This window comes from Rhea pennata, chromosome 3 (assembly GCF_028389875.1).
Source record: "Rhea pennata isolate bPtePen1 chromosome 3, bPtePen1.pri, whole genome shotgun sequence".
NCBI lineage: Eukaryota > Metazoa > Chordata > Aves > Rheiformes > Rheidae > Rhea > Rhea pennata.
The window spans coordinates 69,003,182-69,017,565 of NC_084665.1; the positions used below are offsets into that span (position 1 = coordinate 69,003,182).

Sequence of the window (14,384 nt, forward strand, 5' to 3'; positions counted from 1 at the left end):
GACATGAATAAAATTATATGCTGCATTAAAAGTTAAAACTCAAATTTTAATATATGCTTGATATTTATAGTTAGATATTCAGTGCAGGTCAACAATCCCCAAATTGCCATCTGTTAGTGAAATATTTCACTACATACTTGGTATAATACAAAGGCTAGATACTGGAATTTTGGAAAAGTTGTAGAAAAGCATACCATGATTATCCCCCTAAAGGAAACCCATTAAAATTTAAGTAAATGAACCTATTAAAATGTAAGTAAAAGTGAAATACTTGTATTTCAGAAACCTCACATAGTATAATCTTGAGAATTCTGTTGATGCAAGTGCTGAATATTAGTTAATTAAGTCACTAAAATCAGGAGGGATTGAGGACTCAGCATCCTCCAAGGTGGCACGATTGTCACTTTATTTGATTGTGTTCATTAAAACAGTAACACAACAGTGTGATGAACACTACCCTTTCTACAAATATGCTTAAAAAGCAAAAATCACTGCCTGAGTTATTTTAGAAGATCTAAACAGTTTAATCTTGTGAATCATGTTTAAACAAGCAGTCCCTAAATTCATTATTTCCCTTGATTGTCTCTCTGGTTTATTGCATTTGCAGAGTTGCAACTAATGACACTGTTAAAAATATATATATAGGGTGCCATTGCAAATTCTGGCAGAACTACCAACTTGGCTTTCTGCAAGTCTAATTGGGAAGAAAGGTTTTAGCAGCAACATCACATGAAACAAAACACCTAGAGTGCTATTGGGGCTGTCTGCTGCTTCTGCAATAACCTATGTTTGATGCTTCTTGATTATTTTGACAGTTTGGGCATGCAGCCCTGTTATCTTAATTGAAGGGTCATTCTCATCGTTTGGATTCTCAGGAAGTAGGAGCCAGGCAATGGAATTTGCAGATAGGGTGAGTATGAGAGCCTGTTGTGTTTATTTGGAATTAGTTCTTCTGGCCATTTGAAGTATCAATAACAAAAGATTGAGATGACATCTTTTGTTTCCAAGCAGCACTATTTCTTTCCATATGAAGATTAATAAATATTCCCATCATTTTAGTTGCAGGACTGACTTAATTCTTGGCCAGACAGGTCCATTTCAGTCAAGGAAAAAAAAAAAAAAAAGAGGCAGAATGGTATTCCATCAAGGGAATTAAACATAAAAATAGAAATTTTAAAAGAGGAAGGCAATAGCAGGATTGTTTGAACAAGGGGAAAGGAGAAAATAGTAAAAATAACTTGAAGCATTTGGATCTTTGTAGAATCTTCAAGTGCAGTAAAGTGGTACAACCACTGACACTACAGAGACATCAGTCTGTTGTTTGGCTTACATCATCTTCTCTTCTAGGCATTTCAGTGTTCAGAAAACTTTAATTTCAAATCATTTAAAAAGTTTTGAGTCCAGATTCATTCCACCTAACTTGATGGTTCAAAGGATAAGTTAGTAGCCTACATCAATGCTAAAAGTGTTACATTCGGTCAGTGGACAGGGATGGGCATATGTGTAGGCAATTCATCCTTTCCCAGGGAGCCCACTGTTGACATGAAACTGTGAAAGAATGAGGCCTTTCACCCTTTAAATCAAATTTCTGTTACATAGTAGTACAGAATCATAATAAAGAAAACTACAGGAAATTTAGCTACTCTAAGGCCTCAACTGCCTATCAGCCTTCCTCGCTTATGCCAACTAGAAGTACAGAAGTTGTCAGAATAAATTATGATTAAAAGGGGAGATGTCACAGCATATTATTCAGCTCTATGGTATATTTTATAATACCATATATCATAAAAATTAGTTTTTGAATTTCTAGACATCTGCTCTTGTTATTTTTATTCTTACAGTCTAAAACAAGAAAAACGGAAAACATCAGTTTAATTTTTTACTTGAACATCCTCCTGCAAAAGAAAGGAAAAAGGAGGTGATGCTAGCATTAGAAAAGCTTTTTGCAGTTTGCTTAAAAATAAATAAGTCTGTAGCCAAGTGAAAATTGTGAGACTGTTAGATTTGAACTGAAGGTTCTTATGCTGGTCCCCATGGGAGCATGAAAAGAGAAAAATGATTGTAGGAGGTTTTTTTCCCCATGATTTTCTTTCTTTTCAGAAAGTAAAATATCTAGTTTAAGCAGTGTTGTCAATTTATGCTACCTTTTCCACTAAGCTTGAAATGGAGAACGTGAATTTTGGAGTTAAAAATAGGTGCCTCACATCAGGAATCACCTGGGACATCAGTCACCCAACTAATTTATTTGTACTCTCAAAAAGAAAAATAGCACAGAAAAATGTAGACTGAATAATTCTGTGTTTTGTCTCACCTGATTGCATGACACATCAGAAGTATACTTCAGGATTTTTTTTTCCTGAAAAGAGTGGATGGTTTTGTGTATATTTATGAAGAATGAATTAGTAAAGGTGATGTTTCCTCATATATTTACACTAGGCATTCAGTTTGAATACACATGGCAAGACTTGATGGATGACTGAAGAACTGGTAGTATTCTGTCATTAGAAAATGTAGATGATAGGAAGAAAAAAAAAGTTAAAAATCCAGTAGTACAGCTATGGCATCCTATTAAATGGCTCTGAAAAAAAATAACATTTTTTTTGTTGTTGTTGTGCAGGATATTTTCAGCAGTTTTATAGAAATTCATAAAAATCTCAGGTAACTGAAAACTGCAGTGGCATCTTTCAAGATTTAAAAGAATTGATGTCTGCGAACAGAGGGAACTTTTGTGGGGTTTGGCTCTTCAGTAGAAAAATTCTCAAACTGTTTTTTTTTTTTTTTTTTTTTTTTTTTGGTCAGAAACAGGTCAGAAAACTGGATGCATTTGAGATAGCAAAGACAACTTTTTCTAATGTAGCAGGATGCCTAAAGCAAGAGGTTCTTTCTGTTCACAGAAGGAATGCAAATTATAAATGCCTTAAAGTCAACTGAGTCAATTTTAATCATGATTTTTAACAATACCTGGATGTGAAGTTTTTACTTCTGAAGGCTAGCAGTGAAGACTACTTATAAAAAAAACGGGGACACACACACACACATGCACACAAACACACACACACACACACACACACACACACAAAAAAACTTCTGTATGCAACAACCCAACCAAAATAAGAGTTTAAATACTTGTTAGCCGTCTTGAATGGGGAAGATATATGCCATCCCCCTTGGCACAGTCAGCAACAATGTAATGTCTATCCAGCAGTCTGAATATGGCTCTGAGGCTTAAAACCTGCTAATAGGAGTATTTTTATTCTTTGTCTTAAATCTATCAATCTATGAATCTGTTTATGGCAAAAAGTAATAGTTGGATCATTCCGGGGAGCAGGATCATTCATATTCTACTGAATCTCCAAAGGCTTTTGGAAAACTGTACTAACAAAATTTTAGGCATCCACACAATGCGCTACAAAGACAAATCTGGCAGTTTTTGGTTGGTTTCTTTATAGCTTGGCAATTTGCTGAAGTATTTCAGCCCACTGCATTTACTTCATTCAGCAGAGGACAGCAGTTGGTTGATTCTTTCCACCCCAAAGTTTAAGAAAATGTAGTTATGCACATTGTTTCATTGTTTTTGTTCTGCCCTACAAGGGACACAGCACATTCCTGCAAGGGCATGCACGGGAGAAATACTTCAACAAAGCACAGAACATAAAAGGCCTCTCTTTTTTCCTTTCCAGTTCTCTTATGCAGAAGCTTCAGTATTTGTTTCTAAGGCAAAGACATCTTTTTATGTGAAAGAAAGACCTTTGCTGATACAGTGCTGATTAGGCCAGCGACAATTTCCTGCCTCTGAAGGAAGGCATGGTATTTATTTAACCCACAGCATTCTAGGTTGTCTGAATTTCCCCTGTGTCTTTAAGTCTGAAAAGCTATGGAATATAAGTCTGAAAAGCTATGGAATATTGTAAGCACTTTCATGTTAATAGGAGTCTACTGTGCTGAACAGAATCTGGAGTGTGAGGAAATACGTCTCTAAAGTAGGTGATATCTATGGGCTTAATGAGCCACATAAATTGGCTGTTTTTTGTGTTGCCTGAAATGTATGACAATAATATGTATCCCTCAGCACAAGAGTGTTGTAGTTTTTTATTCATATTTTCAATAAGTTTTTAAATCCTCAAGTAGATTTGAGGTCTTCTGTCTTCTTATTGAGTAGCTTCGAACTACCCTAAAATGTTACACAGATGAGGGAAGAAAATTAAAGGGACATTAAAAAAAATTGAAACAAACATAGGAGTGTTTTACAGGATGTTTGCTAGCCACACTTGGAAATGGTGAGACATATTGTATTTGCATGCTTTATTAATTCTTAGCACTTCCAGTATGCATAACATTGCACTCCATTAACTGTTTGTTAACATTAAAGGTGATAGCTTCAAGTGAAAACTAGAAAACTTGCTGAAGTAAGTCAAATACTTCAGTGCCTCAGAGGAACTAGTTGTTTTTCTTCAGGGGTGTCTCTCTGATGAATGTTAGAATCTCCAAATCATTAATAACAGAAATACACATATTTATTACCATCTCCTTAATGTAGTTTCCCCATGATTAACATCTCTTTAATGTAGTTTAAAAAATATTTTTTTCCCTTAGCAGCTTGGAGGAAAAAATCTATCGCAAAGAGCCTGTGTATAAAATACAAAGACATCCTGCAGGAGCAGATTGTGCGGGAATCCTTTTTCCAGTCATATCAGAAATTCTGAAAAAGAATATTCAGGGCTCACTGTAGGGTGAAAAAAATCACTTTCCTGTTGATCACATGGTTTTGCTTCTTTACTGGTGAATTTAGGCTACTATGGATTTTTTGTGTTGTTATTGCGGATGTAGGTTTTTTTTTTTTTTTTTTTTTTTTTTTTTTTTTTTTTTTACATTTGTATTGTATATTCTTGGCATGTCCAAGGATAGCCTTTGCAAAGGCAGAGTCTAGCAATTTGAAAAAAAATCCATAGAAAAGATAATCCATACTTATGAGGGCTAAGAAATCACCAGTTAAAATATATCAAGCGCTGAGGAAAATCACCAGGATTTGGTGTTTAGAAGATCTGAGCTGGCTTCTATATTCAGAATTCGTCACAGATTACTGACAGCATTAGCAGAAATACTACAGTCTAACTTTCAAAGCTGCTTTTACATTAAGGATTTGATTAAAAAAGGGACAGAAGAGCATAAAAATATGTACTCTGGCATTCTCCTGCTTCACCTTCATTCTATTATAATGCAATAGTGCCAGCTTTTGCTTTCCTTTATAAACTTTGCTTGTGAATTTTGCTATGTGTAGCTTCTGGATTGTGGGTAGTACTGGAGGGGCAGTACCAAACTTTTTTTCATTATGAAACATTTAAAACCATGTCTCTAGATAAATGAGTAGAATCTGGTTTTACTCTTTCCATTAGAGACTGTATCTCCAAACATCAAACAGCATAAACTATATTAAAATCTAGTGCTGTTCAAATGATGATATATCAAAGATTTTAGGTGCAATATATTTTCCCCATTAACACCAAACTAAATGAGTAGAACCATTTCCCTTCCCTGAACTTGGTTTCGTGGTCACGCAGCATGACAACATCCAGAGAAAATACATAAAACTCAGAATTTTCTCAGCAAAATTTTCATGAGAGATACTATGATCAGAAAAACCTTCTAAAGTTCTTGGGAGTGATGAAAGCAAACTTCTGAATCAAGTTAATATGCCTATTTTTAATGAAGGACATAGGTGTGCGTGCAACCAAACAAATGATATATATCAGTTCCTGCATAATATGCATCAAAAGGATGCTGAAACTTTCCATTTCAAGCCACAAGGAAGGAATTATGAAAGAGTTCCTTACTGCTTTATTCAGTTAACAAACTGAGAGAAAAAGGATTCTTACGTACCTTCTTTTTGGGAGGTACCTTGAAATAGCCATTTGAATACATCACAGACACTATTAAAATACTTGCATAAAGACATTTTATTATGAATGTACTGTATATATAGTTCTTTTTTTTCTTTCTTTTTTTTTTTAATCTGAGGTGCTTATACAAACAGGCCCTTATCAGTTTAAGGATACCATGTTAGTTTGCAGGGCATGACAGTGGTTGAACACCCTTTAGTTCCAAAGCTTTGCTGAAGTTAATCTCTTGAGGTTTAGCAGTACCTTTCGTGAGCTTCAGAAATCGAATACATCCTTTAAAACGGATGTTAGTGGTCAGCCCAAACTGGTTCAGGCCATCTGAGAGAGAAGAGGGGAAAAAGGCAAAAAGAATTCTGTAAGTTTGAGTTGATACTTAAGTTTGCTCTACAAGAGTTTTGTAGAACAGCCTTCCCCAGGAGTATTTCTTATTTTTTATTTGCTGTTTATTTTTTTATTCAAAAAAGTGGCAAACATTATGACTGAACATGCTAACAGCCTTGAGTTAGTGATAACAGTCAGCTTTCCCAGCATGACAGTGGCAGAATCTGAACACATTTAAACTGCTGTAGTAAATCATATAGCTCAGTTGCATAATATAGAAAATTAGGCAAAATAGTCAAATGCCAGCTTACTATCTACAAATGATGTATGATGAGTACATATTCATCTGCAAATCACCAACTGCTCCTCTATTTATCCACAGAATAACAGAACAAAAGAAGGCCAAAATGGATACAGTTCTCCTTACCCCTAACATAATGAGACAGTTACTCAGTAGGGATTTCAGGTGTCATTTAAGGAATGGTTTTAAGAGTTTTCAAATATTGAATTTTATATATTTATTTATTAATCTTGCTGATGGTAAAGCCAGGGATTTGAGGACATCTTACTCATTAAAGGAGGTCTACTAGAGGGTAGAGGTGAGGGCTGGTTTGATGGGGATGCTGGAAATCTTTCTCTCCACTGCCTGAAATTCATGGCCAGACTTGTTCTGCCTGACCATGAGGGGGAATTTCTTCCCTGTGAGAGTGACGGAGCACTGGCACAGGTTGCCCAGAGAAGTTGTGGAGTCTCCTACTCTGGAGATCTTCAAGGCCCACCTGGATGCAACCCTGTCTAACATAGATATCATAGAATCATAAGGTTGGAAGGGACCTCTGGAGATCATCTAGTCCAACCCTCAGCGTAGCCCATATGGGGATTGAATCTGCAACCTTGGCATTAGCAGCAGCATGCTCTAACCAATTGAGCTAAAGCTGCATAATGCTCTAGGTGACCTTGCTGAGCAGGGGGGGTTGGACTAGATGATCTCCAGAGGTCCCTTCCAACCTTACTGATTCTATGATTCACACCTGTAGGGGACTGATTGGACATATCATCATACTGTTTCACAGAGTGTGTGCATATTCTGCACTCTAATGATAGTAGCAGCTGTGTAATGGCTTTATTGATAGCTAGGAATTGATATCCTTGCCCACTTTCTGGTGGCAAAAAGTTTTCTTTGAATAGGAAATTTGCCACCAGCTAATTCTAGCTGGTTTATGGCTGTTTTGCACTGCGTATGCAGCAGATGAGATGCCTCGAGTGGACTGGAAAATATCTAAACCTATACTGATTTTACAGGATCCTTTGATACCACACTTCAAATTTGTGATATTTGTACATATATAGAGAAAAGCTGTCACAGCTCTTGAACTGACCTATTCTTGTTCTCTGTCTCAGGCAAGGGTAGTTAGGAAAAATCTAGATGAAAATATTTCTCTGATGTTTTGATTAAAAAAGTGGCCAGGTGTATGTGGTATTGAGAATGTTAAAAAAACAATTCTTGGATGAGCTAGACTAGTCAGCAAGGCAAATTCAGGTGGTTAAATGTCCATAGTAAGTTTTTTAAAAAATATTTCATAATTTGGCATTTGGCTGTGGCTCAATACAGGAGTATCACTTCAACATAGTTAAATGTAATCTTGTTTTGTAAGATTGCAGTTTTACTTCAATTTGTTCCTCTTGATGCTAAATACAGTACAGAAGAAGACAGTAGCTCCATCTGCAGTGTTTCTTCAATACTAACTCCTATGTTATAATCCTGTTTGGTTGTAAAAATATTGCCAGTGAGGGTTTTTTCCTTCTAGCACCAAGTTGTCAGTCTTGTGACTGAAGTATAATCCTCTTGTATCTCAGTATCAATAATATTTTTAAAAAGTTCTGAAGTTTGAGAGAGAAGGGTTTTTTGATATACTGCATCACACAGATTAGAATAGAGGAAAAACAACTTCAAGAGAATCATTTAGGATTTAATCCAAGAGGAGTTTTGCCATTAACCTCTATATGCACTATGTCAGACATACAGTGCAATCACATATAGCTTTTTTGTTCTCAAGATAGAGGAAAACATTGTTATAAATACAGTGGAATTGGCAGTTTGTAACTAGCTTCATCTTCCACTATGCTGATTATGAATACTGGTATCTATCTATTCACAGACAATCAAGAGGCTTATCTAATAGCATGGTACTTTCTAAAATCACAGTTGAGATATTTGCAGAGTTCAGCCTAGTTCTGGATCCTGTTCATTCACCTCTGCTAGAAACAAGTTCTTTCTAGGATTCCCAGTATATTAAGTAGCAAATTTTGTTTTTTCCTGTAAAAAGCACTAGGCTGAAGACACTCTGTGAAGACATTCATCAGAAATAGATGTTCTCTTACCTCTTTGTACAAGCTGTTGTCCACATTCCTCAATGCATATTTTATAGGCTTATTTACACACACAGTCTCTTTTACCCCTCCTCACGAAAAGTACTTACACATTCTTCAGTTAAATTTGCCAAATGCTATAACCATTGATAATAAAAAAAGAAAGAATTAAGAGGGAGGTTGTGTTTAGGGGTAGCAGTGTCAGAAAGTGTCCCTGTTCCTCTGTGACAGCATCTGTATTTTAGAATGGACAGAGGAATATATGAGATCCATTTGGCACTGCAGTACTTCATCCGAAAGGCAGCTAGATGCAAGAACAAGCATCCATGCCAACTGCTACAAACTTGGATATTATTATTCATCAACTTTAGCATGTTAGTCCTAATAGCATTTAGACATTATCAAGGCAGCACTACGAGCATGAGTAAAGATTATTTGTATGTTCAATGCTCACCAGGATATCCTCCAACAAAGACAGGATCATTAGTGTCTGCTGAGGTTGAGGCTCTGTTTGGGCTGTTACCATCCACCTGGTTGCCATCCACAGTCAGCTCTAAATGGTGTTTGACCTTGTTTGCAATAACTCTGTGCCACTGTCCATCACACAAGCTGCCTGGTGCATCAGGCTCATAGACAGCAGAAAATCGACCCGCACCATTGTCAACATGAAACATCACCTGAATGACATGAAATTTCATGACATGAAAATGAGTTATCTCTGAAAATAGTTCTGCATAGTTTGGTAAGCCAGCTCCATAAAAAAGAAGTATGGATTTTAAATAAATGCAGATTATTTGTTTATTTTTATTATATCTTTGTTATTAAATCAAAGCTTTAGTGTGTGCCATCAACAGAGCATATTGATTTTAAGTTAAAAAAGGCAAATGCCATTTGGTTGGATTGCTGTGCCCTTGCACCAGTCTCACTGGGGTCTGGGTTATGTCACTCAGATAAATGTTAGTGGAAATATAAAAAATTGTTGTATTGTCATTTTTGTCTTGATTTTTGCCCCCTCCCCAAACTCTTTATAGTGATGGACAACTATGAAATAAAATAAGCACAAGAAACTAACAGTATTAATGACTAGTGAGCTTTTCTCACAGCTTTGCATAGTCTCACTCATTTAAGTTCTGATGTTGTAGTTTTAGGAAGATCAAGTATTACAGTATCTTTTAGAACATCTTAGCAAAAGTATAAATACCTCTTGATTATGGAAAGTGGCAAATGCTGCATATACAAGAGCCCTGATATTGACTAAGATATCTTGGGATTGGTGCAGTAAACTAGCATTTAAACTGTGTTTTTAAAAACAAGCTCTACAAAGAGCCAAAAATGCTTCATTACTCACTTTTCCATCTACTAGTTCAATGCCAAGCCCATCCATTTTCTGGCTGCTAATTCCTAGAAGAACACCATTCATTTGCATTGTACGGAATTCAAATTCCACTAGCAGGTCTGTTCCCACTCTGTATGCACCAACTTGGAAGGAAAAAGTATAATAAAACAAAGAAAAGCATTTAATAACATTAGTCCTAATAATCTCACTAAGTGTGTTGACAGTAATGCAAGGTAACATAGCACTATTAATGAAACCATTTCATGCAAAATCCTGTAAGTAACACTTACAGTGGTTGTACTTAGACCTTACTAGAAATCCATATAGTCTATCATTAGGCAATATAATAAACATAAGTAGGATTTTCAAACTATTGGTCTCACTTTGCTTCTGTTGAGGTCAATAGGAGTTAGGTAGCACTGAAAGTTTTTGAAAATACCATCTCCTGTTTCTTTGTTCTGTGATTATCAGAAATATTGTTGTTCATTACCTGTTTTGGCAAAGCCTGTTCCATCAAAGTATGTTCCTTTCTGTTCAGTGACAAAGCATTTTCCAACATTGAAGCTAGAAGTTGGATTATCCAGGTCAACAGGTGATTCTGTCATTTTAAAATTTCTGATGCAGCCAACAATGCTATAGGTGACCTGCATTCAGTATTTCAAACAAAAAAGTTTTACCATGCAAAGCAAGCTTAAGTACTCATAAGAAGGGCCTAAATTATGTCATCAAAAAGTACCTTTCCTCTGCTTATAAATCTGCTGGATTTATGGAGCCGAATAAGACTTGAGTTTTACATGGCTAATCCTTAATATCTGATTGTAATTGGAATCTAATCTCCGTCACACTGAGGATGAATTACATTACTTTTCAGAGATGTGATCTGAGTCATATCTGTTTGCCTTAGTAGAGGGGACATAAAATAATACACTGCATAATGAAACATAGCAAATTACATCAGCAAAGCAGAAATTTAATGGCCCATACATTACCTTTTTAATCAACTAGGCTATGGAGTTTGCTGGTTGACAAAGATACTGGATATAGTTCTCTGAGTTGCTGATTTTTTTTTTTTTTTGCTTTAATCCCTTTATTGTGCGCCTAGTGTTGCATGGTGAGACTGAGGTAATGCAGGTACATGCCTGCTAAAATAAACAGTAAAGGTTTTTGGCTGTACCTGGTTCTCCATATAACCTTATGTAGGAACACTTATCACATTCAGAATAACTGTTCTGCTGGCCACAGAGACTGGCAGAAGCTGGAAATGTGCTTGGGCATATGGAGGCTGCTGGGCAAGAGAGCAAACCGCAACTCTTGTTTGGCTTTTGTGCTGGGAGTACATTACTGCGCCTACAAACAAGTGGCATGTGCATACTTAAGCTGATGGTTTAAGTGAAATCCTGGGGCAGGAGTGAGAGGCTGCACAGGCTGGCGCTGCTGGCTTGCCCTAGGCTCAGCTGCATAAGTGCATCCTAGGGCACCTATGGAAGCATCCCTGCCTCTAGGAACCATTCTTGAGCTCGCCTTCCTTTTTCTTTCTGAGGTATGCACAAGCTGTATTTTGATTGTCAGCTTGAAATGAAGGCTTTGGTATGTGACTTGGCCAGGATTGCTTCTCCCAGATAATAATGGGGGAGAGGAAAATGGAAATAAACACTATGAAGAAGAAAAGGAAGACATACTCATAAGCAATGTGGCAAGGGAAAAATAAGAAACAACGTAAAAATACAGTGTTAGAAATACTTAAAAATACAGGCAGGAAAAAGGCACATCTGCAGAAAAGGGAAGTTTTGACTGTGCACACTATCTCCTCTATTAATATTCCTGACTACTAATTTGCAAGAATTCCCAAAACTTTTACTTAAAAAAAAACCCTTCCCTAATCAAAGCTGTGGTATTGGATCATATCAGATCATATACTGTGGTATTGTACAGCATAATTCTTTTAAAAAGACCTATTCAAAATTTTCACAAGAACTTTAAAATGTCACTGAGTAAATTCGTTTCTGGTCTGAGCAGTAGTTTCTGTCAGATTCTTCATAAACACCTGTTTTCTAATTTCTAAATGAAAAATATCTCCAAATCAACAAGTTCCAGTACCAAAAATTGAATCTTGCTAACTTTATTGTGAGAATAAATCACGGCAATGCAAGATTTTAAACAACTCTGATAAGATGCTCTAACTTTAAAATCTCACTTTCCCTACGGAAAGGCATGTCTGATTATACTTAGCATGATAATATGCTATATAAAATCTTTTTCAGAAAGTGGAGTTTTGAGTGCCTAGAATCTGAAATCTGCTGGAGCCAAACAACTAGGTATCACAGTCTTCTGCACTGAACAGAAAGCCAGCCCACGTACTGCTATGTGTTAGATTAGTGTCTAAAAGAGGTTGATGTGTGTTTAGTAGAAAGGCCTGGGATAATACATGCTTTCAACTTATTTTGCTTCAGAGACTACAGCACAACATACTATTAATACATCATGTAATATATTTTACTGAGAATGATTGAAAGGTAAGCACTGCTTTTTACCTTCTGTGAATGATGTCTGAAATTGCAGCTTCATTTAAATCCCAAAGCATAAAAGACTGTCAGAATCTAACACAACTATTATTGCCAGACTGAGCCATGTGTCTCTGTGGGTTGCCTCTATTGCTTCTGGCAATATCTAAGGAGATATAGGTGACACTTGCACTTCTGGCAAGAAGCAATGGGCAAGGATTTAGTGTCACCTATATCTCATTAGATTAGTATTTGTTAATTGCAGCAAAGAGCATAGTTTGATAGTATTAGGAGTTATTTGTTATGAGTAGTTAAGTATTTCTTCGTGTTCAGTGCCTCAGAGCTGTTTTGGGAAATCCAAATGATCAATGTGTCAATTGGGTCTTTCACCACAGACCAAAATTTGCTAAGTAGTATGATCTTTATTGATAGTCTGGATTTCTTGCTGGGATGTGTAATTTTGCCTCCTCTTTACTCATTCTGTATAACCCTGCAGAATGAGCCTAGACATAGTTGCTGCTGATAATTCATTTTTTTGTCTGCTCTTATACTGCACAATATGCCCAACGTGATTGCTGTAATGAAGCTAACTCAAGTTCAGACTTCCTGACTTGAAAAACCCTGTATCCAGAGAGAAAAGTAATACAGGGAAGAGGTTAATTCTGATAATGGCATGTGGTTGTTGGAAGAAGGGATCATCAGGAAAGAAAGATGACTGACATGGAGTTGTCTGGATAGTTGCAGTAAATGGCCTGGGTGAGGGGACGCAGTGCTCCTATTTAGTCCCGCGGAGTTTAGGCTAAAAATGGTATTGATCTCTCTGGGATCTCTGTTTGCCAAGAAATTTTTCATCATGGAAGCCTGGCATTCAGAAGGCCTAAGAATTTAAAGTAACTCCATGATAAATTCATGTATACACATTTGTTTTGGAAATAGAAAGAAGACAGCATAGTTTTCATATTCTTACTTGAAAATGAATTCTCTCCTAGTTTGGTAATAACACAAGCCGATTACTGCAGAAGGCAGCAGTACTGTTGGGTACTTTGTCCAGGGTAAATTTGGCTTTACCATTTCTTTTAGGAAAGTTCACAGTTCATTTGCACTTACTGCTAGGTGAATTACAGCCCAGAAAAAAGTCAACTGGATTTTAGGACCTCATGCTTTCTAGCTGTGTCGGGATTGAATTGGATACAAGTTATTGGATCTTTCTACTCTTCCATAAAAATAACTAATTGCTATTTCCGGTTCTTTGTACTGGGCTCTGAGTCAGATCCTTATACTGAAGATGTTTTGTGTCAGTAAGATCCATTTTATCAGTATTCCTGGGCATTTGAGTGGGGAGACGGAGAGCTGGTAAAACAAAGCAGAATGGGGAAAATAGCGGTACTGATCAGGACATATGCAGTATAGGATAGCTAACTAAACTTACCGGACCGATTCTTCTAGTTGTATAGTTCACTGGCAGTCCTCCAACATACAGCATTCCTACAACATCTAATATATCAGCCTTTTTGGGACTAACAGTCCTGTTTGAAACATCATCTACTGTAAGGTTTCCTTCTTGCTTGGTTCGAAATATTTTTATCTAAAAAGAAACACAAATGTAATACAATTACAGACAGTTTTCTGATAACAAAGTGTTTTCAGATTGTGACTAGCCTTATAGTCCAAACTCTGCAACAAGAAAGGCGAAAGTAGTAGGAGCCATCAGCAGTAGCAGTGTGGTAGCAGCTATGGATAATGTTTCTGGAATAGAACTCTGCCGTGCAAGCTTCTGTGCAAACGTGTGACTGCTTTTTAATTAGATCTGTGTCAGGAGGCTAGTTTGGATGTTCCTCAGATCATAGTTCAGGCTAGAATAAATATAATACCAACTGTATTTGTAAGACTTCTGTTCATATAAATGGGCTGTGAAAAATGTGGAAGAAGTGTGATTGCTGAAAAGTTGATGCAATTCTA

The 14,384-nt window shown here is 36.5% G+C and overlaps 1 protein-coding gene across 5 annotated transcripts in view; it reads right to left on the reverse strand.

The window, feature by feature from the left end:
- Positions 1 to 5,680: 5,680 nt before the first annotated feature.
- LAMA2 (laminin subunit alpha 2) overlaps positions 5,681 to 14,384 on the reverse strand; it is a 377,777-nt gene continuing 369,073 nt past the window's right edge. For all 5 annotated transcript variants that reach the window (XM_062572565.1, XM_062572567.1, XM_062572564.1 and 2 more), the window contains 5 exons: positions 13,855 to 14,010; positions 10,415 to 10,568; positions 9,937 to 10,067; positions 9,043 to 9,265; positions 5,681 to 6,215 (listed from right to left, as the gene is read on the reverse strand). In XM_062572565.1, the coding sequence (XP_062428549.1) occupies positions 6,058 to 6,215; positions 9,043 to 9,265; positions 9,937 to 10,067; positions 10,415 to 10,568; positions 13,855 to 14,010 (822 nt within the window). In that variant the 3' untranslated portion in view covers positions 5,681 to 6,057. The remainder of the gene's footprint in view (positions 6,216 to 9,042; positions 9,266 to 9,936; positions 10,068 to 10,414; positions 10,569 to 13,854; positions 14,011 to 14,384) is intronic.